At 54.4% G+C, this 15,496-nt stretch overlaps 1 protein-coding gene across 1 annotated transcript; it reads left to right on the top strand.

Moving 5' to 3' along the window:
- Nucleotides 1–13,042: 13,042 nt before the first annotated feature.
- On the top strand, nt 13,043–13,174 carry CHC_T00002051001 (hypothetical protein). Its single transcript, XM_005713014.1, has one exon. The coding sequence runs from the start codon at nt 13,043–13,045 to the stop codon at nt 13,172–13,174; it is 132 nt and encodes a 43-aa protein (XP_005713071.1).
- Nucleotides 13,175–15,496: the final 2,322 nt, after the last annotated feature.

Here is a 15,496-nt window from a genome sequence, read left to right as displayed (position 1 = left end):
GAGCTAATTGGGCAGTACCTTGAGCTGAACACGGTTGACCTTGTTAGGGTCCGACCCTCGGCGCCCGCTGCTCTAGCGGGTAGAAGAGGTCCGATCTCTGGCCCCCGTAGACTGTACGTGTCAGGGAACGTCTTCAGCTATCTACCTGCTCCTGCGTTCACGGAGTAGGCTGTAGCATATCCCCCTCCCGGAATTAGATTTGGATTAGATTTATAACTGTAGAGCCCAAGCTCTACAGTACCTCAGCGCGCCCGCACACGTGTACCCCACGTGTACGTGGGCGCGCGCACACACGTGTACGACACGTGTGCTGCCAGCCCCGGCGGCTGACAGCACTACAGGGCAGGCCGACCTGCACTACTGTAATGTTATGATAGGTAACTCTGTATACTAAATATGAGCGGACCGCCGGTGGTGGAGGACGACGAGGACGGACTTGTCAAGGATCCTCCACCTTGGTCCGCCCGCTTACTTTTAGGCACTTCCGTTAGTTACCTAACAGTAGCACCGCGGGCGGGTTGAGGACGCGCGCAGCACGCCTACGAGCCGGCTCCGCCTCCGCCCGTCGGTACTGGATCGTCACCCAGTATCGCTCCGGGGCGTCGAGGCGTAAAACCGCTCGCGCGTGCGCGCGTCCTCCCCGATCCCGCTCTACCACCGCTACCTCGAGCCCGTGCTCGGTACCGTGGGTGGGCCGTGCTTCTATCTTCCCGCCGATCGGGGTCTTTCGGAACTGTCAGTACTCACCCCCCTCGTCGTTGTGGGTGATTATACTACAGTGGTCTCCCGACTTAGAAGACTCTCAAGATCGAACCGAGAAGACTCTCGTTTACCTCCACGTCCGTACGCGTCGAGATGAGTGGCGAATATCCCACCTCGATTCGCTCCGAACCCGCCGATGTGCGAGAGGCCGCGCTCCGCGTCCGAGTCGGCGACGGCGAGGCTGGTCCTCGAGACCGCGAACCGTCGCCCGACTTCTCCGAAGGACGCGCTCGCGAGATGTACGATCGCATCGCAGAGTATATCGAAGATGTCCGGACATCCTTCCGTATGGACGTCTCCGACAGCGTCTACGCCCACTGTATGGATGAGTTGCGCTCCGTCCGCGAAGGAAGGTTTGAGCGCGTAACTCAGTCCTTGGAGAATCTGCGCGCCCTCGTCGACCAGCTACAGTCCCGTTTGGTACTGGTCGAAGAGGCGGGCATTGATTCCCCCGCCATGGACGTTGCGGGTCGACCCGTGAGTGCAAACTCCGGGGTCCGATGCGACCCGAAACCCTTCCCATCAACCGAACCGATGGGAGCGTTCGCGCGCATGGCGGCGGAGCTCAACTCAACGCGCCGCCGTCCCCGTGAGATGGAACAGACCTCGGCCGAGAGGCCGCCCGGAGCCCCCTCGAGTAGGCCCGGTGCCACTTTTCCTCCGGGCGCATCCGGAACGCAGGAGTGGCCCCCGACTGGAGCCGTCACCAGTCGGAGGGCGGAGGACCTCAAGCCGACGACGGACGCGAACTTGGCGTCCGAGACTCAATCCCTGCCGTATGCATCCGGAAGGATGCGGCAGTCCCGACGGGTACCGAACGAACCCGACCATGGTTGCGGAGGAGTGCCCGCCGGCGGATCAGGGGAACCGATTCTCCCTTTCGATCCTCGCTGGGGCGGCTACCGGCCAGCGGATCTTACCGCGCATCCTGGCCCCGTCGACGTCGGAACGTTGCCCGTCACGCCGTTCGGAACGTGGGGCCCGGCCGAACCCGGGCTCGAGCCCGTCCACACCATGATACAGGAGTTCAACGCCGTCGCGAACTACCGCATGTATCGGTTGGACAACAACTCGAGGCTCGTTACCTCGGGTGACGCGGGACGGATCGCGAAGTACGTCCAACGCTGCCGTGGGCTCCGTCCCACGATGAGGAGCTTCAACGGTACTGACGCGATTCAGTTGCTCCCGTCCCTGAAGGATATCCAGATAACCTTCAATGCCCAGCACCTGAACGAAGGTGTGGCAGTCCGTGTCTTCGCTCACTTCCTCGAGCGGGACGCGGAGCGGTTGTATACGAGTTACACCATGCGCGGCCTCCGCGCCGGCCAGCTCCGCGACGACACGAGCTGGCCTGGTCTCGTCAACCAATTTATCAAACGTTACCAAACCGACGACGTGTTAGGGGAAGCGTTTGATGCTGTCGCGTCGGCGCAACAGCTCCCTCACGAAACCGAGAACACGTTCGCAGACCAGCTGGAATCCGCCGCGTTCCGATGCACGGCCGTGTTCTCAGAACAAGCCCTCGCGCGCTACTTCGTGCGCGAGTTGTCCACTGCGACCCGGGCCGCAGTGGCAGAGACGATGCAAAGGTTGCCCGGACAACTGAAGACCGAACTCTCAACGATTCGCCGTATCGCAACGGCTTAGGGAACAACCTACCGCGCCCGCGGCGGATTCCCGCTGCCCGATCCGAAGCCGGCAGCGAAGGTAGTCCGAACTCCGAGGTCGCACGGAACAAGTTCGCCGGCGACCGCCCTCCACATTGGAGAAGATGAGTGGCAGGCCGACCCTGTCCTCATTACGCAAGGCGTCGACGGCGCAGGAGGCCGACCTCCAACGCCGGCTTCCACGGGATCGACCGGAAGCTACGCGACTGCGTTCGCGCGCACGCCGAAAGCCACGGGTGGTCCCAACCACAGCATGGCAGAGCTGGATATTTCCCGTCGAGAAGGGGATCGCGTGCCGCCTTACGTGCCTCGACCCACCGACGAGGAGGCACGACACGCAGCGACATTCGCGTCGACAGATGGCAGCGCGTACGTTTGTTGGCTGTGCCGGACGTACGGCCACGCCATGTACGCCTGCTCGTTCCTGTCGCCTGAACAACGTCAGTTCACGGCGTACAGAAACTACCGCTATCAGATGGAGACGCGTCCCGGGATGCGCAATCTCATCCAGCAGTCTACGCGGGAGGACCGAGGCCCGCGGCGAGGTGACCCGAACCGATCGGGTGGGGGCGTCCGTTTCGCCCCTCGCGAAGGCGGGTATGGACACCCGGGAACCGATCAAAGGGATCGGCGTGATCCTCGTCGGATAGATACGCGGTATCCCCGTCGAGATGGAAGAGGCGACCGGGGCCGTACCCAGTTGCCCCAAGGGGTACAGAACGCCATCATGTACCTCCAAGATTTGGTTGGGGATCCGAACCCCCAGCCCACGGAAGGAGGCGGAGGGGAACCGGTTCTCGCCGCCCCTCAAATATTGCAACGGCCGGACGTTGCAATTCAAGGTGGCGAAGCATCCGATTACTTCGTAGAGGATGCCCAGCCAGGGTGGAGGAACGACGCGCACCACCACGGCCAGGGACCCGTTGACGCGCTAGCTAACGATAGCAGGGCGGGTAGCTCCGACAGCTCGGGTAGTTCGAAAACCCCGTAAAGGACGGTTACGTTCGCGCGGTCGCGTGAGCCGTCTTGTCACACCAACCTAGACCCGTTACGATTCAACCCCGGCGGAGGAGGGGAATGTTTGCCGATAATATTCCCCTCGACCCCGCACAAGCGCACCGAGACACCCGTAAGCTCGGTGCAAAAGGACGAAGACGCCGAGGCAACCGTGAGCCAGGTGCAGACGGCGTTAGGCACTATGGCAACCGTGAGCCACGTGTCTAACAAGAAGCGCATCGAACGCGCCGGCGGCCCGACCCAGGGGGATCGGGGCAGCCGGAAGAAATCAAGCCGCGTACGAACGCGACTCGTCGCGGGGACGCGGCCGACCGAAGGGCGCCCCGCGAGCAAGGCCGAAGGACGCGCAAGAGAAGTCGGAACCGGCGCCGGCGGCCCAGCGGAACGATCTCGCCGAGCCAGGCACGCCGAAGGTGGTCGACGGCGTCATTTGCCTTATGTCGTCGAAGATTTACAACGTCCTCTGCTTGATAGCCACGGAGGGAAATGACTTCAAGCCCCGCACGATCGCCGTTGATACGTGCTCGGGGTACAATCTGGTGAGGAAGGCCGACCTTCCTCTCGATTGGTCGCGGTACGTCATCCGCGACGCGCCACTGCCACGATTGGCAGGCGCGAATAGTAACCTGCTTAAGCTCTCGGCCGTCGTACGCCTGGCCGTGCGGTTGAGGAACACGACGTTCTGAATTCCATTCGTCGTAGCGGACCAGCTCGCCGTGCCTGTCCTCCTTGGTACGGCCTTCATCGATACACACCTACGAAGTATCGACATCGAAGCTCAACGGTTGGAGCTCCGCCAAGGTGGCACCGTTGCCATCGTCGACGGGAAGGAGGAGCCGACTCCCCCAACCAGGCGGCACGGACGTCAGACAAGCCGGGCTGACGCACGCCACGAAGCCCCGCAGGCGATCGGAATCGCCCGCTGGGTTACCATCCCCGCCAAATTGCAGGCCAGTGTGCGCGTCACCACCGCGGGGAGGGGCCTCGTGTCTATGGATCCGAAGCCGTCACTCCAACACCGACATAGAGTGAGGCTGACGAACGGCGTCGTCGTGGTCCTGCCGAACCAGACCTTCGACGTCACCGTCGCGAACTTTTCGCGACAGGAGAGGCGGCTTCCGAAGCACACCGTCGTGGGATACGCGAAGCGCAACCCCCTCGCGATCTTTACGCCCGAACGTCGCGTCGCTGAGGGGATCGCGCACGCGCTACACCTCACCGACCTGACCGATCAAGCCGGAACGGTAGGAGCTGGTCGGCTAGGCTCCGCCCAGGGGGCAACCGATGAGGAGAGAGGAGCCGGTACGGACGTCCGCCCGGCGAAGTGCCCGCCGCCGGAAGGGGGCACCGCACCCGCCTCTAAAAAGGATCCCGAAAATCCGCCGGAGGATTGGGAAAAGAAATGGACTTGTCATACATCGACGATGACAAGTTGCGGGGCCATGTGCTTGAAATGCTCCGTAAGCACTCGAGTCTGTGGAGCAGTGCGCTCGGAACGATCCGAGCGACCGAACACCGCATTCCCCTCGAACCGGGTACGAAGCTGATACGTTCAATGCCCTACCGAAAGGGGCCGGCTATGCGTGAGATGGTCGCCAAAGAAGTCAACAAAATGTTGAACGCAAGGGGTAATCAAACCGGCGAGCACCGAGTGGGCGTCTCCCGTGGTGCTCGTACCAAAGAAAGACGGCTCTCTTCGGTTCTGCGTGGACTACCGGCGTCTCAACGCGAAGACGGCAGCGGATTCGTATCCGCTGCCCCGGATGGACGACTGCATCGATTCCCTCGGAGATGCAGCCGTCTTCACGACGTTGGACTGCAATTCCGGTTATTGGCATATCCCCGTCGCTCCGGAAGACCGGTACAAGACCACGTTCACTACGCATGTGGGAACGTTTCTCCACTTGCGTATGCTGTTCGGGCTAAAGGGGGCACCGGCCACCTTCCAACGTGCCCTCGACATCATCCTATCTGGCGTCCGATGGCAGATATGCCTCGTCTACCTGGATGATGTCATCGTGTTCTCCCGTACGCACGGAGAAGACGCAAAGCATCTCGACACTGTCTTGAGCTTGTTGAGGAGCGCCGGAATCTCCCTCAAGCTCAAGAAGTGTAGCTTCTTCCAACCGAAAGTGCACTACCTGCGGCACGTCATTTCCCCAGGTATGCTGAGCGTCGCCGAGGCGGCAGCAAACGCTTTCAAAACGTTCACGTTCCCGAGGACCCTGACGCAGGTGCCGTCGTTCCTCGGGGCGTGCAACGTCTACCGCCGCTTCGTGAAGGGGTTGGCGAAAATTGTGCGTCCATTAGCGGACATGACGCGTAAAGATGCGGACCCCGACTTCGAAAACCCGACGGAGCCGCAGCTTCAGGCATTCGAAGCGTTGAAGGAGCGGATGATTTCCCCGCCGATCCTAGCATTGCCGCGGTACGGTCGGCCGTACATGATCGACACGGATGCTAGTGCCTATCAACTGGGCTGTACGTTGCTCCAGGAACACGAAGAGGCGAACGATTGGCGACCCGTCGGATATTGGTCGTACTAACTGTCCGATAGTGAGCGCAACTACAGCGCTACGGAGCGCGGGTGCTTTGCCGTAGTGTGGGCCGTCCGCACACTACGGCCGTACGTCGAAGGTACCAAGTTCACCGTCCGGACGGACCATGATGCCCTCCGATGGCTCATGTCCCTCACGGAGAGCTCCGGAAGGCTTACCCGGTGGCGACTGCGTTTGGCGGAATACGACTTCACCATCCAGTACCGCCCCGGGCGCGTGCACCAGGTGCCCGATGCCCTGTCACGCCTCATGTCGCCAAGGGTCACCGACGACCCTCGCCCAGTCGTCGAGGTGGATGACGACATTCCCACCTTCGATGCGGGTACGACCGTCCGTGACGTGTCGAACGAGCTCGCCGACCACATCTGTACCGCGAGCTGCGATCACAAGGCCGTCCATGTCTTCGTGACAACAAGGAACCAAGCCGGATCGCGCAGAGGTTCGCGCGTCCGTACGCGCGACGAGCCAAGGGGCGACGACGAGGCCCCCGGTCTTGAAGGACCCACCTCGTTCTGGGAGGAGAACGACGAGTTTGACGCTGTCGACATCGAGCGCACCGAACAACTTGAAGTTGGCGCGTCCGCCTCCACGGTAGCCCCTCCGCAGGACTGTAGTGCAATACGCACCTGAAAAGGGGGGTGAAAAGAAAGGAAAATATTTGGATATGAAAAGTAGTCCGGGTTAGGGGACACACGTGTGAATAATTGCACAGTTTTAATTTTTAATTATTTTATTTTATTTAGTTAATTAGTTGGCATTAATTTTGTTGACACTAGATTAGATCTAGGATCTAGCGCCGAGAGCTACTGTAGTGGCTCCGGCGGGGCGATATATACCTTAGCCCTCTGACGACCAAGTCAGTAAAGGTAACCCGAGTTGCCAGAGTCTGATATCGCCTTGGTTGAAGTCCGTCTTTTACAAGACATTCCCTTTAACTACAGATTACTTTATCCTTTGCGCTCGGGGGTCCCCTTTTTCCTTATCCATTTTCCCTTTATTTCCCTATCCTAATTTCCCTTAATCTTGAGTTGGTCCCACCTTGTAGGATTGCGATCCGCAACGTGACGTCATTTGCCATCGGGCCTTTGTGTTGGTGCACCAGTGGTGCTTTTCTCAGTGTTGGTTTCAACGGAATCTGGTTGCGACCGATCCGTTGTTGGTACTTTGCCATCGGGCAGTACGACGGTGTAGCGCTGCTACGTTTTCTTCTTTCCCGACGGGCTACGTTGCGACGTCCCCGTCGAAGACCTTATCAAGGGTATAAGGTGTACAAGGCGCTCTTCGAGCATTGGATTTACGACCCATCGGACCAGGTTTACCTAAACACCCCTCCGAACTCGTCGAGCAGTTGCCTTTACAAGTCTCTACCACCATTTACCGATCCCCAGCTGGGCCCTTCTCTTTGCCCTCCCCTATCAGGGATCCCAGCTACTGCGGGCCGCAAACCCGCTTAAAGAGGACAGGGAGCTTCGAACACTCCGTAGCGCTGTGCCGTTGGCAGTTGTTGTTTTTGTTGCTGTTGTTTGTGTTGGACCGTCGGACCTTGGTCTCTGCCTGACAGGCGCATTGCACCACAAAAGTGGTCTCCGGACCTGGAATTGCGTACAGGAGACCCGACCTAGAAACTGCGTAAGCTGAAACGGACTACAGGAGTTTTATCTGCGACGTAAGTTTATTCAGGTGCGGTGGCGTTTTTCTATTTTTTCTTTGTGTTAGGTTAGGTTCGTTTTTGGAAACGAACCATGTCGACAAACGCCCCCGGAGACGTCGGTCCCAGGGCGAGTAGGAGCAGATCGGCAAGGGCATCGAGGATCCCGCGAGGTCCTCGCACCCGAAGCCAGGCCAATACGGCCACGGATCCCGAAGGGCAAGAATCCCCGACGGGGATTGAAGCCGACAAGGATAACCTATCCTACAGGTTAGAGAAGATGGGCGGGGAAAATCGCCAAGAGATGACGAAAAATCTCGAGGCTGAATTAGCTTTCGTCCGGAAGCAACTGGAGTTGCAAGCATCCGAGTTCCACACCGTTTTGGGAGAGCTGTCGGCTCGAGTGGATCTCGTCGAGAAGGAGCGAGGTGAGGCGACCGACGGTCTGGAGCCGGAGGTCCTAGCCTCGTTGAAAATTTCAGTCAAGGACGCGAGGCGCGACGAAAATCAAGCCTTGGAGTTCTTAGGAAAATTCAGAACAAGCATCGATGACCGATTCGATCGCGCCGCGCAACGTCTCAAGGACCTTGAGCAGGCCGCGGATCAAGCTCCGCAAGGATCGGACGACGAGCCGCTCCCTTCGGGTAGAGAGGGCGACCGTCGGTCGAAGAAGGACACGCCCGCTCGGCACACAGGAAGGTCAGATTTATGATATATTTAATAAAAGCAATGATGTTGCTATTTTTGGGGGCAAAAAATGCTGGATTTTTGCCAGCAATGAACGTTGGCCCGTGGGTCATTGGTTCGCGGGCAGCCATATTTTGTCAGCTTTTTTGGCCGTTCCCATTCAGCACGGGGATGAGGGGCGTTTCTGGTTCCGGCCAGTGACTGGACCAGAATTTTTGCTGGAGTACCATAGTTGTAACGGAAATGTTTTTTTGATACCTCGATGTAGCAAAGTGATGTGCTATTCTGCTGCCTACTAAACCAGCGCTTGCCCGTGATGTCCTTAACCTTCAAGTGCTCGTACCAGAATAAGCTCATGCCTAACCCGCGCTAGTACCAGAGACGTGCTTCGACCTTTTCACGTTTTCTCAACTGATTGAGTCTTCTCGCCATCATTTTTCCTTTGCTTCCCGACTTTGCGCATCCTGTGTTCCTACTGAGGCTCAATGACCCCGCGAAAAAGGTCTGGGAAGAAGGCAGGGCGTGCTCATTCGCGTTCTGCAGCCATGAAACCCGCTGCTTCAGGCAATCAGCGAGGCCGCTTGTCTCAGCAGAAGGGACCTCTGACATCTCGGAAGTCTAACAGCCAAGCGCCTGGGGCTCAGGTCCCCGCGGAACGCCGGTCATCTCCTCGTGTTGCGGCCGAAGCTACTCCCGCAGCGGCTGGGCAGGAATCCCGGCGGGTTTCAAGCAATACAGTCAGGACACCCCAAGACAGTCCGCCATCTCACACGTGCTCGCTTCCCGTTCGAAGTCAGGGAAGTGGTCCGTCTGATGCAGCACCTCCGCGTGCGGGCAAGCGCAAGCGCGCCATCGGTTCGTCTCCGGGTGAAGACGTTTCCCTTTTGTTCGAGAATGGAGATCATGGCGAGGAAGATGAACACACAGAACGCAAACGGGCGAACCGTCAGTTGCTCGAGCTCCATGGACGCGAGCCAGAGGAGTACGTAGACGAGAGTGTGCAGGCTAGTGGAGCAGAGATGGACGGGGTCGCCGAAACTCAAGATGTGGAAGACGTCGTCGTTCCCACGCGTCGTGAGTGCATGGAAGGTTCCTTGCCGAGTCAGCCCCGGGGCCCCCATTTGGCTCGAGCACTTGGGGAAGACTCTAACCACGGAGTACTTCGAGTCATGCGGGAACTGCATGCTGGTTTGGAGAAGCAGCTCGCCATTGAAAAAAAGGAAATTCTGGGTGCAATCAAGGCTGTATCTTCTCGTGTCTCAACCTTAGAGCGGACGTTATCACGCTGCCAGGACGCCGTCAACATTGTTCTTCTGAATTCCGCCCTGCCGAAGACAGGAAAAGCAGCCGAGAAGGCCTCTTTAAACGACCTCCTTAGGCCTATGGAGGACATCTTTGCAGGGAAATTCATGTGCATTATCTTCACAAGAGCGTTGATAAATTGCACTATGAGAGTTCTTCCTCAGAGAAAGGAAGCGAGTGAATCCTTAGAGGGTGTGAGTCGTGACACACAATTTCCAAGCTTCAATTGGACGTCAATAGTTCCGAAGTGTTGGGGTTCGGACTTTTACTTGTCGAGGTCCTTTTGTGGAAAAGGGACCCAAGCGAGGAGAAAACCGAGGAGCTGCTGGGTACGAAGCAAGCTCGTCAGTATCTGGTCCTGCGAAAGGCTTGGGGGAAGAGCTTGATTGCAAATGCAATGAACAATCCGAGTATTGGGACGAAGTCACTCGAAATGGTACATCCGAACATCCGCGGGAAGCTGAAGACCGCTGAGAAACCTTTTTGGCTGAGGCCGGGCTACATAACAATGATCACAGTCGAGTCTTTCTTCAACGAAGAATTTGCTTCAACGGCCATCAAGAAGGCCCGGCGTGTGGCTCGGCGTCGAAGCGATAAGATGGGGGAAGATGAGCCAATTGGATTCATCAAGGACGAAGACATTAGGGTTGAGATCGTTCGCCGCGTTTTCAAGATAGGTAATCAGTTTCTGAACAAGTCCAGGGAGCTTGGGCGGAAATCCTTCTTTCAAAACTTCTCATATGTTTTCCAAAGTGAAGTGGGAGTCTCATTCCAGTATGAGAATCCACCCCGCCCGCACATGAACCTCCAAGATATCCCAAACGGAACCTGTCGTACTGCTATGAAGTCGGTCGCTGAGGTGAACCCCCTGAATTTGATGGCATGGAAGAAGCTGATTTCTGAAAGCGATCCCTTCATATTTATCAGTACGTATGACGTTGAGACGAAAGACAAGGATGGAAGGAAGGAGACTCGAAAAATTGTTATCCGACTCAATGCCATGCACGTCGCCTTGAAGTTCTTGGTGGCTTTTACCAGGTATGGCAGTGATGAAGACCTCTATTCAATATCCATGAAATCCTTTCGTGTGATTTACATGACTGCTGTCCTGTTTCGGGAGATCATGCTGATGAAGGTGATCGAGGCGAGGGGTGCATTTTCTCGAAACGAGCAGATATTGCATGAAGTGGATGGCCAGGATCACCACAATGGATCATGGCGGTCGCGACTGAGATCGCTCTACTCAGATCTTTTGACTGAAGGACAGGGAGAAAAGCGGGGTGAGCTTCCACAGCAACTATCCAGTATTTTGAAGGAGAAGCTAGTGATGTCCGTGGATATGTACAACTCCGTGCACGATCCCCCGGTCCGTTCAGGTTCACATCACGAGGATAATGATGATCTGAGCGTGGTGGATGGTGAGGATGAAATCCAGGCGGATCAAGTCGAAGACGATGAGGATGTGGTCATGGTCCACGACTTCGATTTATAAGGGGTCGTATTTGATGTGATAGTGAAACTTCTTAGTTCACCAAAGTGAAAAATGAGTAAAGCGGGAGACTGCTGTAGCATGAATGAATTGAGTTTACCTAAAGAGGCCCAGAACTTTGGCAACAGTGATGAATTGCTTCACATGGGCAGACCCTTTGATAGAGATGAATGGGACATGCACTTGAAGTACTCCTAGTACGTCGCTGCGATTTACATCAGCAAATATAGACTGACAAGGATTGGATTGAAGATTCCATCGCAGGTAGAACGACTCCTTCCGGTCCGATGGTCCGCTGACCACTTTTTCAGCACTCATTACCTTGGAAATGCGTTCTTGGAAGTTAAGCTCTGATAGTCTTATGTCTTCCAGTGGATAGGAGTAGGTCTGCTCTATGGAATCCCAAGTGCAATCCCGACGAAATACAACGTGCCGTTGTTCATCCTCGTCATCCCTTATAACAGCAAGAGAATCTCCAATTGTCATATAGCACGGGTCAGAAAGAGATTCGGTGTTGGGACCGGCCATACAGCCTATCACTCTGGCAGATACATAATTGTCGGTACCTTTTTCCAGCCTTTTTGCGATGATCACGTCACTGACAACTTGCGGTGATGCTGGTCCGAGTGCTTCTGACAAGTCTAGGAAGCTCCTAAAGTATATATTCGTCTCCTTCACAACTGATTTCCGGCACATATAATCTTCCGGAAGAATAGAAACCTTTGTTCGTAGCTGAGCTTTGACTCTTTCGGATATAGAATCAAACTGGAGCAATGTGCAGTCTGCTCGCGCCTTAAATGAGTCTTGTACAAACCACTTCGTCCCACGGGTTATTTCAACTGGGGTAGGACGTGTCGGTGTTTTGAGTAACCAATGCTCTAGACGCAACGAAATAAACTTAAGAGGAATATTGGAGCCTGCATCAGAAATGAGGAGCGGATTCTGAGTCCATAGTGCAGCCGTAATCGAGGATTGCTGTCCTTTCACCACTTCCTCAAGATATTGAAGGCGTCTGGAAAGAGCATTTAGCTCACGTGTATCTTTGATTGTATTCTGGTCAAGTGAGACAGTCGTCGTGTGGTTAACCTTCTTGCATTTTTCTACCATGGCACTACCTGGAGCATAGTCCATATCATCTGCATCCATCGATGCGCTTGCCACGTCTGAGCTTGCGCTGTTATCCAATCGCACGGATGTATCTTTGAGTCTCCAGCTAAACTTTTGTCCATCTTGTACAAACTCGTTTCCCTCCTTGAAAGTAACCTTGCTTTTACATGCCCTGAATCCAAACGCTGCCTTGTATTGAATGGTCCCTTTGAGCACCTCTCGACGATCATCATGAAGGTAGTTGAGACTAATGACTGTTGCTGGGAACCATGCCTTGCTTTCTTCTTCATTCTCCAAGGTATAGTAGACCTCTATATCACTCCCGAATTGGAGGCCATTGAAAAGATCTGATACCATTATCAACTGGTGGATGGTATCGTCCTCTGTTAATTTTCCTTGGAAAGTGATACTTGAGAAATTTGTTTGAAATATATACCGAAGACTAAAGAGTTGGGGGTAACCATTAATGGTTCCAATTGGAACGTAGTCAGTATATAGACATATGTGCTTTTTGTGAAATCGATATTTTTGTAACGGTCACATTTAAAGATGCACGGCTCTGTGCAGCATCTAAATACCATGGGACTTAGACGTGCAAGTGAACAGCTGGGTATGGGCTCCAAAGGTACCGACATCATCCAGTCCGGATTGCTTTGAAAGTCAGTCATGTGTCATTGAATTACTGTTCTTTTAATCATAGTTGCTTTAGATTTAATTGTGCAATGAAGATAGAAGTGTCACTACAGAGTGATGATGATACTGTTCTCGCTATTGAAAGTATGAATTACCCAGTACCTACTCTTGGATGTCGTCCTCATCAGTGCCCTTCCTCTGTGAATCACTGTCACCACTAGAATCACTTTATTTTTGTGACGTCAACATCTTGAAGTGCTCTTTTGTTGACTGTTTTGTGATTCACACACAAATTGTTTTGTGACTCTCACACCATTGTCTCACAATCATCTCCAACATCAACAAACCATCACAAACCCATTCAAAAAGCATAGCTGATAGCCTTGTTCTACAGATATTTTACGGCCTTCACTCTCGGGCTTGTAAAGCCTGCCATATTCGTTGAAAAGTGCGTCGCCCAGAGTCAAACTCCCTCTCATGGACAGGAGAGGGCCCATGGTGCTTCAGTGTAGGGCGAGAATGCCAGACCGTCCGGCAGCTGCAGCAGATAGCTTGCCTACATGTAGAACACCACTGCACTTGGCGCGAGCCCTTTCTAAGTGCCTTGGGCCGGTCTTTTGTCCGTCTTTTGACCCCAATACATAGTACGCAGTAGGTTTGGGTCCCACTGACCTTCTCGTGCAGTACATCCCGGTTCAACCTACGCAGTTGCGAACACGAAGGGAAGGGGAAGTGTCTCTGGAAATTAGCCGTAGAGGGCTGGAAACGGAGATATTTTTTTGTGTGACGTTGTTCAGTTTGTTTGCCATTTGAGATGGAGAGCCTTTTATATGTGATCTTCGTGATGCCCCCACACAACTCACACAAAGCCATCACAAAATGCACACTGTCAGTGTGACAGTTTTTATTTCAAGGTTGACGCCACGTGTAAAACATTGCATATCGATCCACACGTGTAATACATTGCATTTAGGTCCACACGTGTGATGTGTTTGTCGCGCGACAAGATCTACAAAAGCTGTATGGGTGGCCACCCATACTAGAATCAACCTCTAAAAAATTAACAAAAATTAATCTAGTTCCAGTATGGCTGGCCAGCCATACAGCTTTTGTAAATCTTGTCGCGCGACAGCCATTACATATTACAGGGTCGCTCAATAGTGCCTACTTTAGTAGTGTTTCCCTCTATATAGTGCTATGGCTCAATCTCTGGCACAGGTTATTATACGCTCACGTGTACCATCCGGCATGGTTCAGTATTCAAAGGATGAAGTTATTTAGTTGTGTTATACAGGCTTTGTTGTGTTAGTTTTACAAGTGTGCTTTGTCCCCAAATATATGTATTTGAGCCTCCTTTCTATAGCGCCAACCTCCCAATAGTGCCATAGCTAGAGGTATGTCACGCTATAGCACTATATCGTAGGAGGCACTGTATACGATTCCGTATCATAATCGGCCAATCGTCATCCACCAGCTTCTCGCACGTGTAAAAGATTGCGTTTTGGTCACCACGTGTAATACATTGCATTTTGGTCGCCACGTGTAAAACATTGCATATCGATCCACACGTGTAATACATTGCATTTGTGTCCACACGTGTGATGTGTTTGTCGCGCGACAAGATCTACAAAAGCTGTATGGGTGGCTACCCATACTAGAATCAACCTCTAAAAAATTAACAAAAATTAATCTAGTTGCAGTATGGCTGGCCAGCCATACAGCTTTTGTAAATCTTGTCGCGCGACAGCCATTATATGCTACAGGGGGGGTTGCTCAATAGTGCCTACTTTAGTAGTGCTTCCCTCTATATAGTGCTAATTATTTAGTTGTGTTATACAGGCTTTGTTGTGTTTGTGTTAGCAGTGTGCTTTGTCCCGAAATATATGTATTTGAGCCTCCTTTATATAGTGCCATCCCCCCAATAGTGCCATAGCTAGAGGTGCTTGTCATTCTTGACATTGTGAGCGCGAAAGACGCGAGGAAAGTATATTGAGGGGTGCTGTTGCGGCAATTCTGCCGCGGGGCACCGAGCGACCTGTAATGACGGGAATTCACCCGTATTCTTTTACTCCTCACAAGTCTGCTGCCTCCCCCTTCCTATCTTCGGGGATGGCTTCTTAAGTACACGTTCCCCGGGATGAGTCGGCTATCCCCAACCCTCCCTCCCGTAATTTCCCCTTCGATCCAGCTTCCCCTTGCCCCACCGGTAGCCACCCCCTCGTGCCATTTTCCCTTCGCGCCCTCGGCCGGCGACCTGCGCGGTCTTTCTGCCCCAGCCCGAGCCCCGTGCGGCCTATGGTTTCCCTTCGTCTCCCCGGTGGCTGGCACCCCCAATTCCCCGCGCGTGCTGTCTCGCCCCCTCCTTCCCGCCTTTCGCTTGCCCGTCCTTCGGCGGTATACGGATGCGCTCCGCCCCGTGGTACGCGTGTCCAGCCGCCACCTGGCAACCGAATGCCTCGTAACACTGCTTGAGACACACAGCAATCTCACAAAACTGGGCTTCGTCTCGTTGAAAAATTACGGAAGATGGTTGGTGTGGCATTGAAATTGAATTTTTTCATTCTTTTGAGATTGACCGGTGTTTTGAGTAATCCCACGACCTCAAATTGACCAAGCAAAGTCCCAG

This window comes from Chondrus crispus, genomic scaffold (assembly GCF_000350225.1).
Source record: "Chondrus crispus Stackhouse genomic scaffold, scaffold_123, whole genome shotgun sequence".
Classification (NCBI taxonomy): domain Eukaryota; phylum Rhodophyta; class Florideophyceae; order Gigartinales; family Gigartinaceae; genus Chondrus; species Chondrus crispus.
The sequence above is the reverse complement of the archived record's forward strand: the minus strand, read 5'-3'. Positions and strand labels throughout refer to the sequence as shown.

Bases quoted from the DNA above. Each gene is read 5' to 3' on its own strand.
- CHC_T00002051001 (XM_005713014.1), top strand. From the start codon at position 13,043: ATGTCGTCCTCATCAGTGCCCTTCCTCTGTGAATCACTGTCACCACTA.